This window comes from Knufia obscura (genome assembly GCF_036327395.1).
Source record: "Knufia obscura strain CCFEE 5817 isolate CBS 148926 chromosome Unknown scaffold_24, whole genome shotgun sequence".
NCBI classification, from domain to species: Eukaryota; Fungi; Ascomycota; class Eurotiomycetes; order Chaetothyriales; family Trichomeriaceae; genus Knufia; species Knufia obscura.
This window is the reverse complement of record NW_027042710.1, coordinates 17,724-42,924: the sequence shown is the minus strand read 5'-3', so window position 1 is coordinate 42,924 and position 25,201 is coordinate 17,724. Positions and strand designations below refer to the sequence as shown.

The 25,201-nt window shown below is 51.3% G+C and overlaps 9 protein-coding genes across 9 annotated transcripts; 5 read left to right on the top strand and 4 right to left on the bottom strand.

Annotated features, from left to right (window-relative positions):
* Positions 1 to 243: 243 nt before the first annotated feature.
* PMZ80_011051 (uncharacterized protein) lies at positions 244 to 1,497 on the top strand (the record flags this gene model as incomplete). The annotated part of the gene is made up of 1 exon (XM_064879439.1): positions 244 to 1,497. One exon carries the CDS (start codon positions 244 to 246, stop codon positions 1,495 to 1,497), a length of 1,254 nt encoding a protein of 417 aa, XP_064724770.1.
* Positions 1,498 to 1,996: 499 nt separating this feature from the next.
* PMZ80_011050 (uncharacterized protein) lies at positions 1,997 to 2,890 on the bottom strand (the record flags this gene model as incomplete). Its single annotated transcript, XM_064879438.1, has 1 exon — positions 1,997 to 2,890. One exon carries the CDS (start codon positions 2,888 to 2,890, stop codon positions 1,997 to 1,999), a length of 894 nt encoding a protein of 297 aa, XP_064724769.1.
* A 1,884-nt stretch (positions 2,891 to 4,774) lies between these two features.
* Positions 4,775 to 5,230, top strand: PMZ80_011049 (uncharacterized protein; the record flags this gene model as incomplete). The annotated part of the gene is made up of 1 exon (XM_064879437.1): positions 4,775 to 5,230. One exon carries the CDS (start codon positions 4,775 to 4,777, stop codon positions 5,228 to 5,230), a length of 456 nt encoding a protein of 151 aa, XP_064724768.1.
* Positions 5,231 to 6,693: 1,463 nt separating this feature from the next.
* Positions 6,694 to 8,358, top strand: PMZ80_011048 (uncharacterized protein; the record flags this gene model as incomplete). Its single annotated transcript, XM_064879436.1, has 1 exon — positions 6,694 to 8,358. The coding sequence occupies one exon, from the start codon at positions 6,694 to 6,696 to the stop codon at positions 8,356 to 8,358; it is 1,665 nt and encodes a 554-aa protein (XP_064724767.1).
* A 958-nt stretch (positions 8,359 to 9,316) lies between these two features.
* Positions 9,317 to 13,194, top strand: SET1 (histone methyltransferase set1; the record flags this gene model as incomplete). The annotated part of the gene is made up of 2 exons (XM_064879435.1): positions 9,317 to 13,037; positions 13,091 to 13,194. The coding sequence occupies 2 exons, from the start codon at positions 9,317 to 9,319 to the stop codon at positions 13,192 to 13,194; spliced, it is 3,825 nt and encodes a 1,274-aa protein (XP_064724766.1).
* Positions 13,195 to 14,757: 1,563 nt separating this feature from the next.
* PMZ80_011046 (uncharacterized protein) lies at positions 14,758 to 17,519 on the bottom strand (the record flags this gene model as incomplete). The annotated part of the gene is made up of 2 exons (XM_064879434.1): positions 14,758 to 16,835; positions 16,883 to 17,519. 2 exons carry the CDS (start codon positions 17,517 to 17,519, stop codon positions 14,758 to 14,760), a joined length of 2,715 nt encoding a protein of 904 aa, XP_064724765.1.
* A 460-nt stretch (positions 17,520 to 17,979) lies between these two features.
* On the bottom strand, positions 17,980 to 19,068 carry PMZ80_011045 (uncharacterized protein; the record flags this gene model as incomplete). Its single annotated transcript, XM_064879433.1, has 1 exon — positions 17,980 to 19,068. One exon carries the CDS (start codon positions 19,066 to 19,068, stop codon positions 17,980 to 17,982), a length of 1,089 nt encoding a protein of 362 aa, XP_064724764.1.
* Positions 19,069 to 19,565: 497 nt separating this feature from the next.
* On the bottom strand, positions 19,566 to 21,971 carry MSD1 (aspartate--tRNA ligase msd1; the record flags this gene model as incomplete). The annotated part of the gene is made up of 1 exon (XM_064879432.1): positions 19,566 to 21,971. One exon carries the CDS (start codon positions 21,969 to 21,971, stop codon positions 19,566 to 19,568), a length of 2,406 nt encoding a protein of 801 aa, XP_064724763.1.
* A 1,283-nt stretch (positions 21,972 to 23,254) lies between these two features.
* PMZ80_011043 (uncharacterized protein) lies at positions 23,255 to 24,858 on the top strand (the record flags this gene model as incomplete). The annotated part of the gene is made up of 4 exons (XM_064879431.1): positions 23,255 to 23,365; positions 23,415 to 23,638; positions 23,687 to 24,085; positions 24,138 to 24,858. The coding sequence occupies 4 exons, from the start codon at positions 23,255 to 23,257 to the stop codon at positions 24,856 to 24,858; spliced, it is 1,455 nt and encodes a 484-aa protein (XP_064724762.1).
* Between the last annotated feature and the right edge of the window lie 343 nt (positions 24,859 to 25,201).

Sequence of the window (25,201 nt, the reverse complement as noted above, 5' to 3'; positions counted from 1 at the left end):
TTTCAGAATGGCCTTGAACAAATCATACGTGTTGGTTGCGCATGTTCCCACTGCTGTAATGAGCAGGAGTGTCTGTCTAGCACTTTCCTCTATTGACATTCAAGTTGAAGAAGAATAAGCCGGGCAACCACGACCCCGCGGGTAGTGTCCTTCGCATCCGCAGCATTTCTTGGGCACATGGATACGTTATAATATTTCTGGCTGAACCGTTTTGCTACGAGCAGTCTCTTCACTTTGATCATTATGGCAGCCCAACTAAACACAGATGCGACCTTCGAACCATCCTTGACACGGTCACCCACATCGAAAGATACCTTACACAGTGTAACGGCCCTCGCACGCTTCGAATTCGAACCCGGCCGCGGCAATGATGGCACCAAAATAATGATGGTAGAATGGCAGGACGACAACAAAACAAGACACAAATCTGGCTCGTGGCAGGTATCGTGGCCAGGGAAGAAGACCACTTTTGCGGCGGACGACAACCCCTCCGATAGCACGAATAGATTATACTTCCTCCTGCCCCCAGGCGAGACTGTGCCTCCAAGCATAAGGATTACCTATCAGCCGCCGAAAGATGGAGAGCCGCCGAAGTCCTCCAACCTCCAGACATACGAATCCTCTCCGCGCCCCTCTTCACGGGACGGCGATCGGGACTCTGATACCTTGCACATGACTGTTCACCCACTGCCCGCAATCTTCACACCAGAGCTCGGCGCAAACGCGAAAGCAAGCGGCAAGAAAGGAGTACTTCACACTATCTGGGCCAAGCGACGTCTCCAGGTACTTGCGCGGGAGATCAGGTCAGAAACAGAATTCAACCTCGAGGGCATAGCGCTAGAGATGGCAATGGCAGAGAAACAGTGGATAGAGCAGAACTTTGGGATTATACCATCTCAGCCGAAGCCACAGACTCCTGCTGGTGGTCTGAAGCTGGATTTGGGAGCAGTAAACAGTGGTATAGCTAGTCCGCCGGTGAGCCCGGGCATGCAGAGTCCGCGGTCGCCGGGTGGCAGACGACTGACGGATAAGTTAAAGGGACTGTCAATTATGACGAACGACAAGGAATATGGCAACGTTAACACGCCGACTAGGGAGATCAATCCACTCAGTCCTGAGGTGGGCGATATGGCAGTGTCGAGCTTCAGCACATTCAAGGGCGATAGACCGGTGGGCAAGACGCCGCAAACTGCTATCAGGAGGATGATGCCGATCTCGCCGCCGAGTGAAGTGACTGATGATCAGGCACAAAGTGCCACGGCTAGCTTAGCAGGGATAGCGAGTGGTCAGTCGTCTGCGAGACCTGATAGTGGTGTGCTACCGCGGAAGCCGCAAGGCGACACAGAGGGTGACGGTGAAGACCTTTTCGCAGTTGCAATGAGTCCGAGAAGTCCAGACGCACCGAAAAGTCCGTTTTCGTTATCGAGTAGTGAGGATATAGGCGGTGTTTCTGGTGGGGGTGCGTTCTCGAGGATCAAGGGTATACAAACGAAGTAGAATGTGAGCGTGCGTCGAAAATATCTGGACATTGGCATAGCAAGCGGTTGGAGCGTTGAAGCATTCACGAATGTGCATATTATGACCAAGCATGATAGGTAAGAAATGCAGACAAGATACGCAAGCACATGATCCTTGAGCTCGATTTATGATGTGTGGCATTATGGTTTTCTGTTTGTTTACAACTGACCCAATAGGTATCAGTACGAAATCCTCAGACATGCCTGGCCGTCGAGTCAACAGGACACCCACGACTAGCTTCGACACTGCCATCAGCTTCACCTTGATCCTCACATCGCAATACATACCCTTCCAAACCGCATCCCACCGCATGACGAACAACAACGAAACAAAGGAATCTATACCAACAAAATATAGAAAGTAATCAGACAAGAACGACTCCCTCAACCCTCCATCGAACATGAACCAAATTCATCAACTTCATTTCAAATCCACTTCATCCCAAACCAAACCAGACCCAAGAAACCATCCATCCAATCTATGCCAACTGAGCAAGACCAGCCGCAAACGCAGCCAACCCAAAGCCCGAACCAGCAAGCTTCCCAGCACCACCAGTATAAGCAGGCATAGCCCCCGTAGTCATGCTCGCACTCGCCGGCGCAACAGCAGCAGCAGGCGCAGACGACGGCATCATCGGTGTGTTCGTTGCCGCAGCAGGAGCAGCAGGTGTGGCCGGTGCAGCATCAGTTGCAGCTGCCGGCGCAGCAACCGGCGCAACGGGGATCACAGTCTCCGCGCATGGGGCCTCGACGGTGGTGGTGCAGCCGCAGGCGGCTTCGCTGTATGTGACGGTTGTGCTGGACATGCTGGCGGGCAACTCGGTGTATGCGCAGCTTGAGGTCTGGTGGCAGGCGCAGGCGTCGTCGTAGAAGATGTAGGTTACCATTGGGGTTGTGCCGTTGGCGAGCTGTGTCAATTCACCGTTGGGGCCGGGGAGGTAGATGGCCGTCACGGTTGATGTGGTGGTTGCGGTTGTGGTTTCTGTGGCAGTGGCGGTGGGGAAGGGGATATCTGTTGTTGGGGCGTCTGTTGTGGGGGCGCCGGTTGTGCCGGTGAGTTGGAAGGTGGGGCTGAAGACGGGGTCGGAGTCGCCTTGCATGAGGGCCAGTTGGTAGAGGCCGTCTACGACGTTGACGGGGACTTTGACGTCCCAGTTGTAAGTGCCTGGGGCGGTGAGGCCATCGACGATTTGGAAGGCGTATGTTTCGTTGCCGAAGGCGATGGCGACTGGTTCATTGTTGCCTGCAGTGAAGGAGATGGGCCATACGGCGTCAACGACTACTGGGGTTGTGAAGGTGGTGTTGCTGAAGGAGATTGCTGATTGAGCAAGGGCTGAACCGGCGAGGGCGCCGAGGACGATAAGAGAATACATTTTATGATTTGTATGAGACTTTGATGCTTGGAAAGCTTAAGCTGACTGGTGTTCGGAGATTGGAACTGAGTGATAGGAAAGAGAGTACCAAACGAGTGACTGTTTCGATCCTGCTTTGTACCTCGACTGGGGAAGGAGGTTGGACGAAATGGAGTTGGGTGGCCGAAAACAAAGAAGAGATGAAAGATGAGAGCAGAAGTCATATACTGACTTTCGCGGCATTTAGATTGTGTTTAGCTGATCGTGGTCTGAGCGCACATTCTTTGTGGTATGGGGTTGGTCGACAATGGCGGATGCGGAATGTTGCCCGTGAGCAAGGCAACGCCTACATTTTGATCAGCCGCTCTTCGTATTAAATGGAGGCTTGTGGGCTGCTTCTCTTGTTCGGTTTGTGCATGCTCATTTGCAGCGGCATGGGTGACGTTGATCTCATGGTAAGGTGCTTTTCTGGCTAGACGCTTTTTGTGTACGCTGTTTGAATACGAGCCCAAGGTGCACGTTCCTCCTTGAACCTAGAAGTTGATGTGACCATGCGTGAGACAAGGAATGTGCCGTCGGCTCGAATCAGCCCTACCGAGTCATGCTTGGCAGCTGCAAATGATTCCGGGCAATTCCAAGAAGTTGTAAATGGTGATATTGATGGACAATGGGGTCTCAAATGATGGTGCGTTAGCTCCATAACAGTAGGGCCTGACTCGCGTCGCTCGTCTGCAAACCAGACGACGACGCCGCTGTGCGCCAGTCATTGCCTCTCTGTGGCCGACCTGCAGTGCTCGGATGGCAGCACTCACCGTTCAACGCGTTCGAACGATAGCTACAGGGAGTAGATGGTTGGTCTTGAGCAGTGCAAGGAGTAAAGACGACACATGTACTCGCCTTTCTCTGCCAGTCAAAATCTAGACAAGCTCTGTCCCCAGGTGCGACTCTCCTTACTCGCCCGAAAGACTTTCCAAATCACCCTGGATAGTACCGCTCTTTGGTAGAAATGTGTCGCTTTATTGCCTTGCACCCAGCACCGCGAACCTCCATACCCTCTGACTAAGTTCGATCCACTCTTGTGCATGTTGGTTTCGTACTCAAGCCTCGCTCTTGGAGATAGACATCAAGATCCGGCAGGAGGGTTTAGTCCTTTCATGTGATGCGACGTTTGCAACAATTATGCATCACAAAGTGCTGCATAATCTATTCGGTGGCTTCGACCAGGCCTATCTTATTGGTGTCATTACCATCCATAATGAGCACTGGCAAGTAGAAGAGTGAGTGTCGCCACGAGCAGTATGAGCAGAAGCCTAGATGGGTTTCAACCCGTCAATAGGGCCAATGCTGGCTAAGGAAGAGTCACCTTCTCGGACGCTGTCGAGCCCCGTCAGACGCTCAGGAAGACTTTGTTATTGTCAGCAGAGAGACTGAAACTACCCAGCTTGTTCAGAGCGCATTTTCGAATCTGTGCTCTTGCTAGTGAGCAGATTTTGCTCGTTCTGAACCAGATGCATAGAGCTGTGCAGCGCTGATCAGCGATCGACAATTCCGTGTCCTCGTCGCAGATACTCGGGACAAGCTCGCAGCGTCTCTACTGTGGGATACGGGAAGACCGGCAGCGTCTTCACAGCTAGAAGCAGAGTAGATTAGAATAGACTGGGCGGGAGGCTTCAGGAGAGACGATACGTAGTTGAGGTCAAACGTCATTGACACCAGGTCTTGGCAGGAATGACCAGGCAAGTTGGTTTCCGTGACGTTTGAATGACCACGTGTCGCAAGCAATATCATCTTCCAGCACAAGCTGACCCTGCCTACATTGCGCACCAGAAGTAGGAAGGACATCCAATAGCATTCATCACCATATCTTCTCAAACAGCACAGGATTCTATCTTGAAACTTAACAAAATGGCAATGTCAAGCATCATCTCTGGAGTAGTCCTGCTGGTTTCACTTCCTCCTCTCTACTTCTCCATCACATCATCCGGACTGCTTATGCATTATGAAGAGAAGACCAAGAAAGCCGCCCAGTACTCAAATGAAGCCGAGCGTCAACTACACAAGACACGTACCACTCAAAGTTCTGCTGTCATGGCCTCTGTGGCGTCGACAATCTCTGCAACCTGTCTGATCTTCACAAGGCCGTCGACTTCTACCAGCGCAATATTAGCAACGGTCAATGCAGCTGCTTGTCTTGGCGCAAGGATGTATGTCGCCGACTTCTGGAAGGGTTGCGCCAGGATTCCGGGTGCAGGAGACTATAATGATGCTGTCAGGGCTACTGAGCAGGCTATTACATGGCTAGGAGGATTGACTGGTGCCTGGATTGGGTATGCCGGGTATTTGGGTCTCTTCGGTGCATGAGCGCGGCGTTCCTGGTGTTATTGGGTACGAGAGACAGCGAATGCAGTTCGAGCAATGAATATAGCCCTCACATGGTCTTTAGCCGCAACGACAGATCCTGCCACCTGATATGTTTACCTCGACCAGGATCGATAGAGGTAGCCATGAATTTGCAGTCTCTGGAGCTCGCCAGTGCCCCTCAACATTGCACAGTCACAAAGTCTCAGCAGCTGAATAGAGCGACATCACGGTGCAGCACGACGCGTGGCAAATAGCGTTCTGGGCTATGCATGACCTCTAGAATTGGTTATGCATGTCGACCTCATGTTTCACAGGATATGGCTTGGTATCGTTCGTATGAAACGGTTCTCAAACAGCTTTACTGATCCCGCAGATCATACCAGTGGCTGGTTGGGAAACAGCTCGTGTCTGCAAGATGACGACGACTTTCTGGGCGGGAGTACGAATAATGGCTGGCAGTCGTCGACCAAGCCAGAAGACTCGAGCTTCCTGTGATAACATGTCAAGTTGCTGTTGTACTGTGCAGTCCTTCAGCCGTCGTCGCAGCCAGGTCGTGTAGAGCACTCGCAAAGCATTCCACTCGATGCAAAGGAGTTCGGAAACCGGAACGATCGTCAGGAACACAGATTTGTGAAGCGACCAGGGGCAGCTTGGCGAGACGAGAAGGATGAATGCGGTTAGCTGCATGATCTGCCAAGCTTGCACTTTATGCAGGGCTTTCAGCCTGGCGTCTCGTTCATGCAGTAGTGCGCGAGCTTCCGCTGCTAGCGCTCCAGGCATTTGATTTAAGCTCATCGTTGGCACACGACAAGACGCCTCCTGAACGTGTTCTGCCCACCACCTTGCATCAAACAAGCCTCTCACTTGCCTTCCTCGAGCAGTGTCTGCTCGCGCGTAGATTAATGATGTCTCTGATACATGTTGGACAGGTTAAGTACGCCTCGCCTTCGCGTGTCGCGGTCTCACAAAGGGTGTAACACATTGACCTGTGCAAGGCAAACATGGACACACTACATGTGTCTGTCCAGGGTCACTCAAAAGATCTTCTTCATTGGCTTTGCAAGACCTAAAGATAGCTCTTCTTTTCGATCTGCCCACCGCCGGTGCTGCCAAGCACTCATTAACACCACAAGCGAAGGCCGTTGCAGGCACCTGTCTTTACGAGCGTGGCAGGGGCAACCTTTCACAACTTCCGTCCTCCATCTCTTCACCGGCTGTAAACTTCTCCGCGTTTGTTTCTGTTTGTTCATTCCATCAGGCTGAAACCCATCAAGCAAGCAGATCACTTTCTGCTGTCCACTCATTCACCATCTTACGACTGCCATACATATTTTGGCGCCACGTCAATCGATAACATTTCGACAATTTTCCGCTGTCATCACTAGCGTCCACCACAATACTGTCATGATACTAGGGTCAATCCTACTTCTGGAGCCTCCATCTTCATGAGTCGACGCAGGACGATGTCGCTGCAGCGACAGCAAGACAGACCTCTATTGAACGATACAGAAAGTCAGCATTCGGAGTCTTCGAACGAAGAATGGGTAGAGCAACCTTCTGCTGTCAGAAGGCGATGGGTCATGCTCAAGGCTCTAGCACTGGCGCGACCAGCTCATCTTGTCACCTTGCTGAAAAGGCTCGGCTACTGCTTCGTACCGCAGCTGATCAGAACTCAAATCTTCGATGACCCTGCGCCGAGAGGCAAAGAATTTTCGACTAGCTACCTCAACGGCCTGCGAGGCATGACAGCATTGAAAGTGTTCACTTTTCACTATTTTATGGTCTTCACCGATGCGACACATGTACCTTATGGAGCTGATGCCCGACATACATACATTACCGAACTACCTCTGATACGATATCTCTGGACGGGATTTACTTCTCACCTTTTTTTTGGTCTGGCTGGATACCTGACCTGTCACCGACTATTCATCTTGCTAGACAAGAATGACCAAGCATCTCAAGCAAAGGTTCTACTGAGCGTTTCTGGTTCACTTTTCCGACGAGCATTTAGACTGTACCTACCAGTCCTCCTGATAACATTGTTGATGGCCACCTACATCCATCTTGGGTTCTACGAAACCAACAGACCGCTTCTTCACAACTGGGATAGACTATTCCCTGGAGACTGGAATGAGACCAAACCTGATATGTACCCAACATGGTATGAGCAGCTGCAATTTTGGGCGTCTGAGATGTACCAACTTTGCAATTTTGTCAGCGCAGATACATTCTATCCTTTGCATGATCAGCATTTATGGTCTATACTCTCGGAAATGCGGGCATCGTTGCACCTACACGGCATCATTATTGCTTTGGCTCAATGCAAGAGGCATGTGAGGCTCATAATGCTTTGGGTGCTGGTGTTTCTTTACTTCTACTGGCAGCACTGGGAGATCTGGGTGTACTTGCTTGGGGCTATCGTTGCTCAGATTGACCAGATCTTGAATGAGCGCGATGCAGCACGAAAAGCATTCCCTACGGGGTCTGCCCTAATGCAGACAATAGACCCCGAGAAAGACGACACGAGCAGCACATTTTCGATAACACCTGGACTTCTCGAGAGCTTCCAGTCATTCTTCGACATCGACCTCACATATTACATTCACACTCCAACAGCGTATCAAGCTCTGCGGATAACTGGCTTCCTGATAGCGTTCTACCTTCTCTCATTCCCAATACACGGTGGTGATGGAGGCCCTTGCCCCGGCTTCGAAACCCTCGCTTCGTTTATTCCCGAATGGATGGAACGCAAGGACAAATTCTATGCCAACTGGGGCACTTTCCTTCTCCTGCTGCTGCTGGTCAGATCAGATCCAACCACCTCGAGGTGGCGTCAAATAACGAGCCATTGGCTGCCACAGTACTTTGGGAAAATCAGCTTTGCATTCTATCTTGTGCAGCAAATTATTCAGCATTCTTTCGGATACATGATTCCACACCACATCTGGTGGACGTTTGGAGTTGAAGGTATAGAGACGAACGATCTAATGTGGATATCTGCGATTGCTGTGGGTTGGACGTTTACATTGATGGCTACTTTGTGGATGGCGGATTGTTGGAACCGAGAAATCGAGGGCAGATGTACTAAATTTGTGAAGTGGTTAGAGGGGAAGTGCTTCAGGTGATAATACTGAGGAAGCGACGGACGACCACATAGTCCTAGAGAAGATGAATCAGAGGCAAGAAAGCCTTCATGGTGATCAACCTCCCGCACCTCCATCATGCATAGATCTGATGCGTCCTATGTGAATAAATTTGCCGCTTCTACAATTACGCGTCCGGATCTCTGGAGACTTTTCAACTTCGGTCGAATACTGTAATTGGTCATTCATTCTCTGCTCACAAGCCGCTCAACAGTGTAGGGACCAGGTATTCAAGTACCTCGACAGCAACGTCGATGTCACCGCGAAAGTTGTGCTGCCGTAGCTGAAGGTTCGAGGCTATGGCCGGATGGTCTTCGAGTTACGTCACGTGGATATGGGCTTGAGTCTCAGTTCATACGAGGGAACAACCGTGCAGAAATCATGGAGTCAATGTTACGGGTCTTGCTGGCATTGCTTGCAATACAAGAGTCAACACTACCTCGCAAACCGAAGGAAGATAAGATATAATTGTGATGGTGAAGATCGAAAATTGATAGGGTCTCCTTAGAGGTGAAGTGGTAGCCAAGCAAACGGTTAGCGCGAAAGCTGGTCGCAACTGCGGTCGACCAAGTCTCCAGTGGTGGACGACACGGGTGCAGCAGAACCGTAGGGCAGACTGATATTCGACCTTAACACGCTTGCAACCATCACAATAATTCTTGCGACGCCTTCCCATCGGTTTCTCGAGTCGCAAACATATCCTGAGCACAATCAAACACGTCGGTTGTGCTTTGTACCAACAACATCGCGTCTGGTTTAGGTGCATCAATTCAACTTCCCGCCCCTTCGCTGATACTGAGACTGCGCCCTTATCCACGCTTCAATTAGTCGACGTCGACATATGATACATTTATCACGGTGATAACGGCAACCTACTCAGCTGTGGTTCGCGACAACATGCTGGTGCCCCTGAGGGGCTAAAGGGACATTCGGTGCCCCGATGGGCAAGTTTGCAGACTTCTTTCCTGCCGCTCCCAGTGTCTTGCGAGATCGCAGATCCGAACGGCGTCACGAACATGCGCCTGCCCCAACAACTGCATCACCAAATTCACAAAGTGCAGCCGGGTCAGATGCGCGACTTGACCAGATCAACCAAAGTGCAGGCCGGTCAAAGGAACGACCACAGGACGTAACATATACTAATCATAATCCTAAAATGCAACATTATGAGGCAGAGCAATATGCGGGTGATATTCTCAATGGCGCAGGCTCGGCCAGTTCGACAAGCACTATCTCTTCCATTTTCAGTGAAAGAAACCCAAACTCATCTGCATACACCACAAACGCAGTGACGTCCAGTACACTTACTCCTCTCACTAACACAGAGTCTTCTCCACGAGGAAAAGTCGCCAGTCCTTCTTTCGAACATAATTACAGCGCAGCTGCCACCAACGGTGCCTATCCTTCTCGAGGAAACATGACTCCACAACTTACCCCTCCCGCGACGACTTCGAAGATGTCTGCCAGACCCTCAGATCTCGATATGAAAGGCACGAGATGCACCTACGACCCCGAGCTTGACAAGAGTCTACCATCGAAAGAAAAGAGAAGGCTAAAGGCTACATTTGAAGAGTTTGGAAACAAGCCTGAAGACAATACAGTACCTAACGACCCCCGTGGGCTAAAGTCTAGCTACCTGAGTCGACAGCCTGGAAGAGGAAAATCGAAGCTGCGCCCTGCTCCATACAACATTAGATCATGGCAGCCAGAGGTGCCGTCCCCAACACCTATTGCATCTGTCCAGTCTACCTCAGTTGTGGTTACTGGCTTTGACCCCATGACTCCGCTAGCTCAAATCACAGCTCTCTTCTCGAGTTTTGGCGACATTGGCGATCTGGACAACAAGATAGATCCTGTTACTGGAAGGTTCTTGGGCATATGTAGTATTACATATCAGGATTGTCTTTCATTCCAAGGTGGTGGTCCTCTGTCTGCGCAGTTGGCGGCCAAGCAAGCGTATCTGGAAGGCAAAAGAGGGCAGAGGATAGGTCTGAAAACTGTGTCAATACAACTAGACAAAGACGGCTCGGTATCGCAGAAGTTGGTCGATGTGGCTATAGCAAAGCACAGAAAGGAGAGTGGTTTCTCGAGTACACCTAAGCCTGCCGTACCGCCTCCGCCTACCGAACGACCCTCCTCACAAGCCAGCGGATTCGCCAAAGTCGATGGTCCTCCTCCTACTGCGCCAAAAGGACCTTCTGCGAAAGCCCACCTGAGACCTGGCGCAGCTGCCTCCTCCCCAATTGCTCAAGGCTCTTTGACGTTACACAACAAGCCTTCAGATAGAAGGAAAAGAGATGAGGAAGATAAGGCAAAAGGTCCAACACTAGTTGAGGAAGATGTCGCGGAAACACTACAGAACCAGCCATACGTCTTCATCGCGAACGAGCATGTGCCAGTACTGAGCACAACCATACCGCATCTGAAGAAGAGACTGCGCATGTATGACTGGAGAGATATTCGCTGCGACAAGACAGGATACTTCATCGTCTTCGAATCTTCAAGAAATGGCCAGGCGGAAGCACAAAAGACATACCATGGCGCGCACATGCATCCCCTCTTTACATACCAGATGCATATGGCGCTGAACTTGAATGGCAATATGGAAGCTATGGCAGTACCGACACCAACAACAACAACGTCTGCGCCTGGTCCGAGGGCAGCCCACGTGCCGCTACCTTCCAAGCCTATGACACCCTACGACCATCTTACCCACAAGCAGCGTATTCGTGCTAAGCGAGAGCATGATTTCGATCTTGAGGAAGAGAAGCGACAGAGGGCCAGAGATCTGGACCCTTGTCGCGCTGTGGTGCAACTGGTCATTCAAGAGCTTCGCGACAAGCTCATTGAGGATGTCAAGTCTCGGCTTGCCGCACCTGTGCTATATTCATATCTAGATCCAGACAGGCACGCTGACAAGCGACGGAAGCTCGGTATTGAGGACCCGCCAGATGCACGACGTCAAGCAGTGTCAGACGGGATTGCTACGCGACGGCCTGGGAAGGCTATGAACGTGCTCTCTCTACCGAAAATTGGGAAAAAATCTGGTGTAGAGCGGTCATTAACTGGCTTCAGAGACGAAAGGAGGAAGGCTCCTGCACCACGACCGCAAGTGCGATCTCTATTCCATCAGCTTTCGCAATTCAACGACGATGAAGATTCTGACGATGAGAACCGGACCTCAATTACTAGGGATACAGAGGATCTCGAAAGTCGACCAGCCAGCCGTATGAGTATGACTTCTGTTTCTTCGGAGGATGAAGAACTTATCAAGAAAGTTCAGAAGCGGAGGCTGCTGCATGCACGTGAAGAGTCTGAGATGGGCGAGTCCGTTGTGAAAGAGGAGCCAGACTCTGTCAGACAAAGCGCCGAGGATCTCATTATTGAGAAGCTCGAGCGCAACATCGATGAGTTGGCTCCATCGAGCCGGAAACGGAAGCGACTCATCAAAGAACTTGAGGCTAGAAAACGACAAAAAGCAGATGATGAGCTCTTTGGTGTGGAGAAAGCTGAGCAAGAGAGAGAAGCTTCTGTCGAACCTGCCGTCAAAGAGCCCGAAACGCCGGTCGAGGCTACGCCTGAGCCAGAAGTCGCAAAAGCCGTCAAGAAGCTTAAGCCGAAGAAGAAGACTAAGAAAGAGATCGCTGCGGAGAAGGAGGCGTTGCGGCAAGCACAAGCGGAAGCGGAAGCGGCGGCAGTCGTGGATGATGTGATGGAGTTGGCTGATGAGGAGGAAGCACTTCTCGAAGCAGCAGAGCGTCGGCCAGAAGTCGAATGGGGCGTCAGCGCCGACCATCCACAGCCAACGGTCGAAGATGATGAGGACATTGTGCCCGATGTTCGTGGTTGGCAAGCATCCTTGGTCGATGACGAAGACCTGTCACTTTTGGACGATGTGCTACACCAGAAAGTGCCTCTCGACATTGGCAATTCAACTGCCTGGGCCTGGAAACAAGAGCAACTCCGCAACCAGGGGCGTAATGTTGCCTTCGGCGCCGTGCGTAGAGAGCCGGTGATTGAAGGGTATTACGTGCCAAATCCATCGGGAAGTGCCAGAACAGAGCCTATCAGGAAGATCCTCGAATCTGAGAAGTCGAAATACTTGCCTCACCGCATCAAGGTGCAAAAGGCCAGAGAAAGACGCGAAGCCGAGGCAGAGAATGCCACAACCACACAAGTTAAGACTGCACCCGAGCTACCCAAGGCGTCATCTCGAGGCAAACGAGCAGACGATCGAAGAACAGTCAAAGACATCGATCGTCAACGCGAAATGCTCAAAGACCACGGCGACGACGCCGATGTAATAGGCTTCAACCAGCTGCAAAAACGGAAGAAACCCGTCAAATTCGCACGATCCGCCATCCACAACTGGGGATTGTACTCGCTCGAGCGTATACAAACAAGCGAAATGATCATCGAGTACGTCGGCGAGCGTATACGGCAGGAGATCGCAGATCTGAGAGAAATACGATACACGGAGTCTGGAATCGGTTCCTCATATCTCTTCCGTATCGACGAGGGGACTGTTGTTGATGCCACGAAAAAGGGCGGGATTGCCCGGTTCATCAACCATTCTTGCTCGCCGAATTGCACGGCGAAGATCATTCGCGTAGGGAATACGAAGCGTATCGTCATCTATGCGTTGAGGGATATTGAGAAAGGTAAGCTTACCATGCACCGACAAATCATTTGGCCAAGTACTAATATGTCGCAGATGAAGAACTGACGTACGACTACAAATTCGAGCGGGAACTCGACAGCGATGATCGGATACCTTGTCTTTGTGGGAGTGTGAATTGTAAGGGCTTCCTCAACTAGTCCTCGACATACTGGGCTTGCTGTTTCTGCAAGCAGATTTCAACAGTTCTCTTGGCGGCGCGTTCAACAGAAAGTGCTGCGATGCCGCTTCCGGCTCCGACGGAAGCAGCTGGTTGGAACGTGGAATGTGGTTGGTGGGCTGGTCCGTGCGTGTTGTCTAGTGCGCGGCGTTCGCATCAGGTATGTGTGTATGTAAGGAAAGCACAGACATCCCATCTATTTTGGTCGGCATTTTGTTTCCAATGTGGCATCATATGATATGCGAGGAGGGACGTTGGCAGACTGGCAGGCAGGTTGGCAGATAGACCGCCGCGCTGCATTGCGAGGGAGGATTGATTGGTTGGTTGTATTTATGATGAATCGACGGACGAAAGGTAGGGAGTTAAGTTCAGGTCTTGATGTGCCTGGACCGACTTGCAGTGAAGAGAGGTAGCATGCGATGCGATGCGGTACAAAGGTGATACTGTACTGTACTCGCACAACCGAAAGACAGAAAGACAGAGACAGAGTGCGAGACTCTGATAAGCACCACAATACTATGTACTCATACTTGAAGAACTTCCGCTTGACTCAGACCACTCTGCCATCCATTGGATCTATCTCACGCCATACTTCGTCACGCCACTCCGCTTCGTCCCTGAGCTACGGTAGCAAGTAAGTGGACAAAATGCATGTATCTCGAGTCCGTTCTGAGTCCCAGCCAGACCCTTGACATCTTGCTTAACAGCTGCAGTCAACGCACATCAAAGTCCGTCTCCTCTACTGAGTCCCCTCTACGCTACCGCAAACTCATACTCCCACTCAACCGTCCTTGCCAGCTCACTGTTACAGTAGCTAGCGCCAATCACACGTTCCCTCCCTCTCCCTTTCTCACCTAGACTACTCTATATTTGCCGCCGTGATCGACGTGTAGAGTACTCAGCTGCACATATCCTACTTAGTATAGACGCACCTCCTTGATAAGCATTACCACAGTTTTACCATGTACTTAGATCAATTCGTGCTCTATGTACAGTACCAACTTGTACCTGTAGTAGTATCACATCTCACATCCAAGTACGCATCGCAAGTCAACCATCTCGTTCGTGCGAGATGCATGGGGTTGAGGTCTGTTGGAACAGACTACCGTAGGCGGCTCTGCGATATCGTATCGCGTACTCCTTGCGTTGGCAAGGCGACTTGAATAGAGTACGGTACAATGCTGCATTGCGGACGAGGACACGAGTACGATCAGTCTCAAGTAGGTTGAATGTCAAGGCGGTTACGAAAGAAGGGTTGCGCCCAGTACACTATGTACCATGATAGATCCATCATTTATATCCAAGCACTATGTCCGAGCATTCCAGCTTGCAGAGGGGGGTATACTAATCCTATCGAATCCAGTCCAATCCTAACCATAAAATACCATATGTCCAGACCCTCGTTTCGTTCTGTTTCCCAAATATACACTCCAGCGCATCTACCTGATCTCCTGCTCGCTCCCTGCTTTCGAACCAATAAAAAGCTCAGCCGAGCTGCCCACGCATCAACCACGGTAATCCCATCGATCGAACCCAATCCATTTCAATTCAACCTCCCCTCCTCAACACCCACACCCACTCCCAACCCCAACCCCACCCTCCCAGCATTACCACCACCACCCTTCTCCCCATGTCCAAGTCCAACCTCCAACCCCACCGCCTCCGCCAACCCCACAAACCCCTCCCTACTCAACCTCTCAATCAATCCCATCCCCCTCTCTTTCCTCCGCGCCTCAAGCTGCCCCTCCAGCTCCGCAATCTGCTTCCTCAACATCCGCCTCGAGTCCTCAAGTTTCATGGCTAGGAACTCCTCATCGTAGCCGCGGAGCGTCTGGATCTGCGACTCGAGTTTCTTGATGTTCTCGTCCAGCAGATTGTTGCTTGCGGGTGGTGATTCGGTTAGTGGTGTTAGGGCGGCTGGATCGATCCGTGTCGCGTGTGGTGGGCCATGGCCGTTTTGGGTAGGCTGAGAGACGTGGTTGACGGGGTAGGATGTATGCGGTAGCGACATGCGGCTGGCGGGTGATTTATTCGTGTTGGTGACTGTGTCGAGGAAAGAGGATGGAGGTTGCCGACTTGGTCTGCCGCTGGATGCATGATCGTGGTTGTAGGGCGGTTTCTGTTCGTACGGTGAGCCATATATGCCCGCTGACATTAGTGGTGCAAGTGTGTTGGCGCTACCGTTCATGCCAAAGCTCGGTGTGGACGGCGTGATGTGATTGTGTCGGTCGTCTGCTGTGGTTGACATCGCATCGATGTCTGTTACTGTCTTCACCGAGGGCAGTATTGGTGGTAATGTGCTTGCAGTGTAATGCGACATTCCTGCGCCAAATTCAGAAGTCTCTCGAGACAAGTATATCCGATTCGAGTAATCTGGATCCGGAGTATGAAGGTCAAGCTTGGGATGTGGTGTGGAAGGACCATCTTGGTCGTTCGGCTCGATGGCCCTCTTCTTGCCTGCTAGATGCGCCACGGTCATTGGACCGTTGAGACCGCTCTCGCGCTTTCCACCACGTTTCTGGTCGAAGACATTGTCTGCAAAGCCCATTGTTTTGCCGCGGGAATCGCTGGCTTTCACTCGCCGCTTGCTAGCTGGTTTCTCACTCTTAACGTAGGCATTTGCGAAGTGGCAGCAGCGGCAATTGCATGTTTCGTCGCATTTCGGACACGTCCAGATACCGGAATGGCGGAGTACATCGCCAGGTTGCATGTCAAAGTGTCGATATAGCCCACGATAGCAAAAGAATGCTGTACATGAGTCGCAACGTTTTCCTTTCCATTCTGGGTGGTCAATTCTGCACAGATGGCATAGCTTTGAAGCATGGCTCTCTTTTGCCCGCATGAGGTCGTTCACAGCGGTACCTAGCGTCTTGCACCTGTCAGGTAACCTTGGCTCTTCGGGCTGGAAGCCGAGTATCTCTCGTGCGCGTGAGAGCACGCGATTGCACGTCTCTGGTGTGACGAGTTCTGCCCAGGCATATGACTGTGCATGCTCACAAGACCTGCCGTTGAGGTAGCAGAGTAGGCAGAGGTCGAAGTCTGCACAGATTGTGCATCTAACATGTCTGTTCCATATTGCCGTGCTGCAGAAGTTGCACGTTGCGATCACACCTGATGGTAACTGAACAAGAGTGATTTGTGTTGCTGACTGTGACTCGATCGTTTCATCGTGGAACATGCGTCGAAAGAGTTTGGAGAGGAGCGGTAGATCGGGCGGTAGCGGCATTGGAGGAGCTCCTTCTAGAGGCTGTTGGACCAAGGAGAGCATAGCGTATGCTAGAGATAGGTTCGTTCGAGCAACGTCGGGATGGCATAGCCTATTGAACGGTGGCTGCACATGCTGTATGCCGACTTCAAGCGACAGTGGATGTAGAATATTCCATACGAGCTTCGTCGACAGAACAGAAGGATTCCAGATTTGATGCGCCGTGGCAGGAGGCAGTATCACCAGATCTCCCACCTTTTGATCATACACATAGAGTGGAAAGTCTGCTTGTAACATCTCTTCGGTCGACAAGTTGTGCCAGTCGAGGTGCGGCGAAACGCCTTTCGAGGACATGAAGGCATCATACTTCTGCTGCGATTCGAAGTCTGTACCGATACACACGACTGGTCTGTCATCTGCGTAGTGTTAGCCGTGGCTAGGGATAAGGCGGTGGTGACTGTACCTTCGGTGTCAATCAGGAAGTTGAGGGCTATCGTGCTCGAGAAGCAACGATGAAAGCCCGAGCAACTTCCCTCACTACCCACATAGGCCATCATGACCTCGCTCCTGGCGCATTGTGGCAGCCACTGGAACAGGTCGAGCCTTCCACCCCATTGTACCTCTGTGGGCAACAGCTCCCTGCACTGCTCGAGCCATTCAGGAGGACAGTGCAGATCTCGCGCATAAAGACTCTGAAACTCCGGATATGACTGCCTCGCGCTTTCAACAAACTTGCTGAGTGTGAAGGACAAGTCTCTTCCTGTACTACAATTCCTTATCGGGATGTTCTTCTTCGTGCTCAGCTCGATCAACCGCTCGATCGTGAAACTCGGAACTGCGCCATTCCGTGGATGGGATTCTGCAGGTGGCCGTGGCCAGGTGCTGAGCTTGTCGAAGTCGCTAATAACAAATGGCCTGCCTATCTGCAAGTTCTTCGTGAGCCATTCGGAAAAGGAAATCGGGTTGCCATCGAAGTCGCGTTCGCGTTGGATCTCGAGGATACTGAATCTCGGAAACTCGACAAAAGGTGTGCCTCGTTTCAAAAGTTTTTCTGCTGTGCTATCGGCGGCCACGGTTGTGGAGGGCGTCTGTGGGATCATCGCGATCACTCTGGCGGCACCGTCATGCTGTGATAAGTCCTTCGTGAAGCACGAGTTCTCATCGTCAAGACGTGCGAGATAGGGCTGCGAGTTCGACTCATGCAGCTGCGGCTGCAAGACCCCGGACCAAGGTTTGGTTTTGCGGAGAGGTTCGTCGAAAGAACGTGTTCAGATGGATGGTGTGTGCGGCCGGGGAAGCATCATCGGCCGATGACTGGCTAAATATTCGGCATTCCGGGGATTGTGGACCATTTGTTCGGTTATTGACATGCCCCAAGCCGAACTTGAACCACCTAGTCTGTTAGCTCTGAATAGCGACCGCCCAGGTGAGGGGAAGCCTACGGTACGCATGACTCGTGCCTATTGAGCCCCTGCCATCGCCTTCGGTATCCGAGGCACATAGAGGACATCATTGAACAGGATTTGGTACTCTGGCTGCTCGACAACGCATACATTGGTTCTACCAGCTGTGCATCGTGGCTTTCATGCATACCGTGCCATCGTTACTGACGACTTGCATATCAGCTTGACTGTTACTTGGCGCATCAGCAGGCATGAGTATCCTGTATGGCTCTCCCCCATACACAGGGCTTGTAGCTCTGTAGAAGAGCTCTTTCGGATAGACTATTCCGTTGTCGCTCTTTCCTTGCTTGACCATCTCGTCTCTCCATAGATCTAGCATTGATATCTGGTTGAGCGGTCCATGCACCACAACGTTCCGATGTCCTTCGACGTTGGTAGCCCATGGCAGGTCGTAGTGAATCCGGTGAGCATTGAACGTCAGCGCTGACATTCTGAAGAGCTGTACTACATCCCGGTTGAAGTTCCGTACGATCATACCTTGAGCTTGCTGATCTAACTCTGCTTGGGAGAGCTCTGCAGGCTTGATAGGGATCTTGGGTGGCTTGGACAGGTCAAGTGCTTCTCGGAAGACCCAGTTGCGCTTGTCCACGACGCAAAGATTGTCTTTGCTGTCTCTGAACTCCTTCACAATTCCTACAACCAGCATGCTCTCGCCGGTTTTCTTGATGGTCTTCGGTTCACAGCTTAGGACCTTAGTAACTTCTGTTGCGATATCGCCGACTCTCAGGTAATGCTTCGATGACTTGCCTGCGTCTGCACCAGGCCAGTGTACTGATCCTCCTGCCCACATCCGTCGTGTGAAAGGCGAATTTGGGTTGAAAGAGGCATCTGTGCCATCAAGACCAAGGATACCTGGAAGCTGGGCCGGCGTGAAGTAAGCAAGATGGTACCCAGCAGGGACCGGTGTTCCTTCTTTGGGCTCCTCCTGCTCAAGTGAGCTCGATGAGGTCCCTGTCCATATTTGATCGCGGTCTAGAGTCAAGGAGAAGAGGCGTAATTGGTTTGGATCGATTAGCTGTTTCCTGACAAATTCTTGGCCTTTGGCAAATTTGGATAGGAAGCTATCTGCTATTGCTTTTGGATTCTGTGAGCTGCGTCGAGTATGGCTTGAAGAGAATGGACGATGTGAAGCTCGCTGTAGATGTACCACGGCCTTAAGCTGTTGTGATACTACTCTTGTTCTCATGTTCGGGAAGAATGAGATAAAGGTAGTTTCCAATTCGTGAGCGATATAGGGCTGGCTATGAATAGTACTAAACAGTTGAGTTCTGGATATGTAGGAAGTTACAGCACATTACCTACCTTGCTCAAGCTCCAGGAGTACGGAACACACTCGCTGGACCTCGGAAGCTGAATTATGGGGACAAAGTCCGAGATCGCGCTCTCGAAACCAACAATACCCACTACATTCGTGCTTCCGAGGAGCTAAGCGCAGTTCGAGGCGTGCTCGAGCTCCGAGAATTTCCACTTTCTGTCAGTGGCGTAGGAAATGACCATCGATTACAAGGTTAGCTTCCGATATCTCACGACCTGTGGCATATCTGCAAGAAGCGAAAAGTAAGGACAGATCCAAGAACCTAGTTAGGAGCGCAAAGAGCTTCGCATGGTATTCTCTTCCGCACGTAGCCCGGGTCGCCTATACTGTACAGTGAACTATTTGTACATCTATGTTACACACCCACCTTAAGCCTTAATGGAGATTTTTGGCTCTGTTGGGACGGAGCCGTTGTTGTCGAGTACACGTAGATGATACGTCTTAAGTTGCTCCTCAGATAGGGTCGAGGGAGAACCGACAAATGGATCTCTACCATGCTGGTATTTCGGAAAAGCGATGACATCTCGGACACTATCAGTGTTGGTCAGCAGAGCCACAAGCCTGTCAAATCCTAGAGCGAAGCCAGCGTGTGGAGGGCATCCGGCTTCCAGAGCGTTCAGGAGGTGTCTGAAATCCTCTATCCTTTCAGGTCGCATCTTCAACACGTCTCGGAAGATCACCTCTTGCATGCGGGAGTGATGAATACGGCGTGATCCTCCACCGACCTCAACACCATTGACTACAAGATCATAATGATCGCCAATGACTCTCAAGGGAGAGCTGATCAGCTTCCATAGATCTTGGCCCGGCTTCGGCGCAGTGAAAGGATGATGGGTCGAGCAAATGCCGGCAGAGCCACCTTGTCCAGGTGAGTCGGCTTCAACAGGCGAGAACAAAGGGAAATCAACGACCCACAAGAGCGAGTCTAGCTTCGGTGCATCAATCAACGCATGTTTGACAGCAAGCTCATGCATTCTTTGGCGTATTTGTCCCAACGTCGTCGACCCACCACTGAATGGTTTGCGTTGTCGAGTCTGTGCGACAAGGATGTCGCCTGGCTCGGGTTCGAACATTTCTTCTATCCGGGTCGCAGCCTCGAAGCCGAAAGTTGAGAGACCGTTCAGTGGTGTAGAAGTATCGAAGATGGCAATGCCGGGAATGCCTTCGGGATTTGTCGAAAATTGAGCCGATGATGGCAGCTTCATGAACTCTGACACAAAGCCACGACTTTCGCTGGGCGGGCTGTCCCTCATGCTCAATTTGAACATCTCAACAGTCGGGTCTTGGAGCGAACTGAGCATAGACTTGCTCTGGTCCGGAATGAAACTGATGTTTTGGATTTCTGCTCCCCATCGTGGATCGGGTTTGTCAGAGCCGTACTTGGCCATCGCATGTCCATACTCGATCATGGGTAGTTTGAGGCCTGTGGTTGAAATGCTTCTGACCATGGAACGACCAAAGTGGGTGTCCCGTTCGAGATCGAGCAAATTTGCACGTCCAGCAAGAGGCCACATGGCGTCCAGTATTAGCTTCTCGACGGTGGACATGACCTTGTGACTGTCGGCGAAAGCCATCTCCAGATCGAGCTGGGTGAACTCAGGCTGGCGATCAGCACGGAGATCCTCATCACGAAAGCATCTCGCAAATTGAAAGTACTTTGGAACTCCTGATGCCATAAGGACTTGCTTATATTGCTGTGGACTCTGTGGTAGTGCGTATGCAAGACCCTTCTGCCGCGTAGGCACCAGGTACTCCCGAGCGCCTTCTGGAGTGGACTTGAACAAAAGTGGAGTCTCGACTTCCTGGAAGTCCTCCTTCTGCAAATGCTCAGTACACTTTGCATGGAGTTCGGACCGCAGCTTGAGTCTTCCACGAAGGTCTTCTTTGGTCCGGAAACTCAGATGACGCTGCTCTGGAGGGAACTGTGTATCGCTGTCTGCGATCAAACCTTCTGGCCATGAGTTCAGCGGCTCAATTGCGAGCACGTGTATTTCGAGGTGTTGCAGCAGGTTTAGTTTGCCAGTATAAGGGTCGGTTATACTGGCCGTGTCTTCTGGCCATACTTCTGTGTTGTCTGCCTTTGACCCACCTCTGAATCTCTCACGCGTGTATTTCTGCTTGCGGACATGTAGCTGGCCCCGTACAGAGACAGGAGTGTGTGGACGAATCTGAGCAAGTGCGTCTTTGAACTTCAAGCGTGGTGCAACTGCCGCTGACGAATGAGGTTTATCTTTTCGATTGTCCACAAAATCGCCCGTGTTGAGAACAAGCTGCACACAATCAGCCAGGCCTGGGTCTACCAGTTGCATGAAATGAGCTCTAGTGGTCGGACGATAACTGGTAACGTAGCCGTATAGTGTGAATGTGGGATTCGTGTACTTTGGGTCATTCGGAGGACTCTGGTTCCATTCCGCATTGATCTTTTTCAGTTCCTGCCACGATTGATGATTGGAGACGACTGAACTGCTGGCGTGGTCAAAGTCTTGAAATACGCTCGTCCAATTTCGCAGTATATCTGGACCGACCACGTCGGCCAAAGCATCGCTGTATGGAGGTTCTGCTGGATGTGAGCTCGACTTATCGCGTTGACGCAGCTTCCAGCTCGATAGCGACCGATGTGCTGTGCATTGTGTATTCAAGTTGTTGGCTATGTTGCGCCTTGCAGTACAGCAACTGCGGTATTGCTGAGGTAAGAGGACGGTTCGAACATATTTGGATATTTCAATGTAACTGCATCGCAGACGGGCACTGCGATGAGCAATGCCAGCAGTCATTTGTACAGGCTGTTGAATTCTATGTTAACATCACCTGCGGCTCGATGCGAAAGTCCTTAGTCGAAATCGGCTCTTTTTCCTCCGATGCCCCCGAGCGCGTTACGCGTTGGCGGATAACCAAGTTAGTTAACCACTTACCTACTGAGTCGAAATGCCTGATTACAGCCTGCCTTTCTTACCTCTAGACACATCTCATCCACAAGTGATCCTATTGACCAATGCTATCATTGTATCAAGGTGCTTAATATAAATAAAGTATTGAGCAAAGTTCCAAAACTAGGAACGCGCCAAAAAGTTGCTGATACGAGAATCGAAACGCATCGCTGAAGAACTATGCTATACACGATTCTACTCTTATATGTAGAGACACACGACAATATCTCTAGGCTGAGAGTCTCTGATTGCCTGATATCAGCGAGCCACAATAGGGTAAAATTTCAGAGCTCGAGAGCACCGGCGTACCCCCCATATGACCATGGAGGTGGCTTCACCCTCTGTTCACGGGCCGAACAAGCTCACTTTCCCATGATAGACGCTCTAACGACAGTTTAGATCGCAAACCTGAATGCTGCTAAAGTGCGGATTGGAAACCATCTTCATCGTCGCAATGAAGCTGAACGCAAGTCTCAAAGAGTAGTCAATACCAACCCGAAGCACCTCTCACAGTTAAGCACACTTCGACCAAGAACTGACCTTCCACTTTTAGAGTCCACCAGCGAGCAGTTCCTTGCGAGCATCGAGCTAAGTAAGCTGACTAACGCATCGCTTATGCCTATTATGGCAACCAGCAGAAGTGCTTGCCATGTTGGGAAAGATGGTGGATGAAGCGGGGCATCACTTCCCTTTTCCATGTCAGCTCGCGCCTTTGACGTCGTCGCTATCACAGCGTCCGAACCATCAATTAGCCTCAAGGAAGTAGCGACACGAGAAGCACGTATGCTACTGGTGCAGTCGCGAACTGGTGCAATACCCATGTTACTCGCCAATCGAGAGTATCAAGCCTATGCCAAGAACAGCAAGCGTGCGTACATAATACGGCACAACTGTGCATTGTGGCGTCTCGACATGACCGGTTTGCAGGATCAGCTGGCACGAATACGCCTCAGGTGTAAAATGCTTGAAAAGAGAGCCGAGCCGCTTGTCTCCATACTGCTGTTATGCTAACGTGCTTTCTTCCTTCGGCTGCCTCATGGTCCTTGAAGTCCTCTTTGTCGACAATGGCTCGTTTGGGAGGTCTACTGGTATTGGTTCTCACTCTGGTCTTTATGACCGTCGCTTTGCCAATGATCGCCGCTCCGGCGATGGCCTTTCACCAGGTCGTGCCAAGGCAAGCTGTCGAAGACTGTACCACGGATCTAGCTAGGGACCTATACGGACTGGGCGTGCGTCTAGGTGTCGGTATACCTGCCGGAGCTCGTTCGTGCGTCTCTCTAATCCAAGCAGGTCTACTTCCAGTGGTTCTCAGGATGGGTAGCCAATACCTTCGTCGTCGACGAAATTGCCGGGACACTCGATGCCAACGCGATCTTTCTGTTCGCACTTCTCATTGGCATCGTGAACAGCACGAAAACCGACGACCTTGCGCAGATGGACGCCCTCGTAATGATACAACTTTGTGCGGGCACAGTATGGAGCGTTTTGAGCTTATGGGGGTACAGGACTGCCATGTAATTTCCCTTGCGCTGCTTTCCTCCTTTCGCTAATTCTGGCTCCAGCTATAGGAAAGAGGGTCTGGACGGCATCAGACACTTCGGTGGCTTTGGCACACATCTTCGGCTCCTTCTTGGAGGCGCTATTGGCTGGTACGCAATATGGTACTGGGCAGAGGGTGTTGGTGGTCTGCCCGACGGCCTCGCACCCTTTGGTCAAATACCAGATTCACAGTCCTGCAGCCTTACGACGGTCAAAATCTTCAACCGTCCAGTCACGAATCCAGAAGTGAGATGGATTGCTTTAGGCATAAGCGGTGCCTGGATGGTCTACAGCGTCCTGGTCTGCCTAGCAGCGCCCGTGGCTGGTATAACAAGGATCATGAAGATGGTATCACTTGCTCGAGCCAAGGAGTACGGCACCAGTACCCGCTTACGCTTCGCTACCGGAGCCACAGAGAGACAGTAAGCGATTAACGACGAGCGCGCACCATATATGGCTAATATGTTGTCACAGGCTGACTATCGCAAGCTGGGTCTTCTCCATCTTCAACATCTGCACAATCATCTTCCTAATGCTAGTCATCGAGATAACACTCAACGAGAACAATGTCATCGGCGTGCTAGGAGCCAACCGAGCCACAAACAATGGCAACATCCTCACGCCCGGCCAACTACTGCCGATGCTTATCGGCGCGTTCTCCTTCATCCGCATTCTCTACACCGCATGGGAACTCTGGAGAAGTCCGGATGGCGACATCACACCTTCACTTGGTCGAAACAAGTCAAGACGGTATTCGAAAGTACAACGACAGTCCTCCAAGGGCCTGAATATCTTCCAGCTGTTTTCGACTGGCATCGACGGTGCCGAAACTGGTGGATCAAGACACGACCAAGCACAGAACGAATGGCACAACGACAGCCGCGATCCCTTTTTAGAGCTACACGCGAGGTTGCACCTATGGCAGAGAATAATGATTACGTGGCTACCCTGGCTGAGTCTCCTATACTTTTGGCCATGGGCGAAATATGTCGGTCACCCGGTACCTCAGACTGAGGATGAAATGCAGCTTACCACACCTACCAACGCAAGCTTACCAAATTCTGGCCGGAGAACTCGGTTTGTGGACTTTGATGAGGAAGACGAGGGTCAAAGCATAGAAACTAGCTACCGCAGAATGTCACATGTTTCTGCTACAGAGGCGATGCAAGCGCAAAGACTAGCCGAGACGATCTAGCAAGGACCTTTGCGCAAATACATGAGCCCTGAGCCTCAACTGAGCAGAATCGGGTCTATCACGCGCAGCGACAACTTCGCTTCGGCTTCCTACTACAACGAGCACAGTATCAGCATGTCTCTCCTCCAAGCCCATGTCTTCCTTCAACACAGCACACAGAGCATTAGCCACAGGTACAATGTTCTTGATCCGCCGGCTGTTGTGCGTATATCTAGCAAAGATGGAGTTATTCTCATCACTCAGTCAGTAACCTTTGCACTTTTTGTTCTCCAACGCAATCGCGGCGGGTGCGATTATGATCTATAGAAGAAGAGGGCAGGATCCGGAAAACGGCAGGTACGAC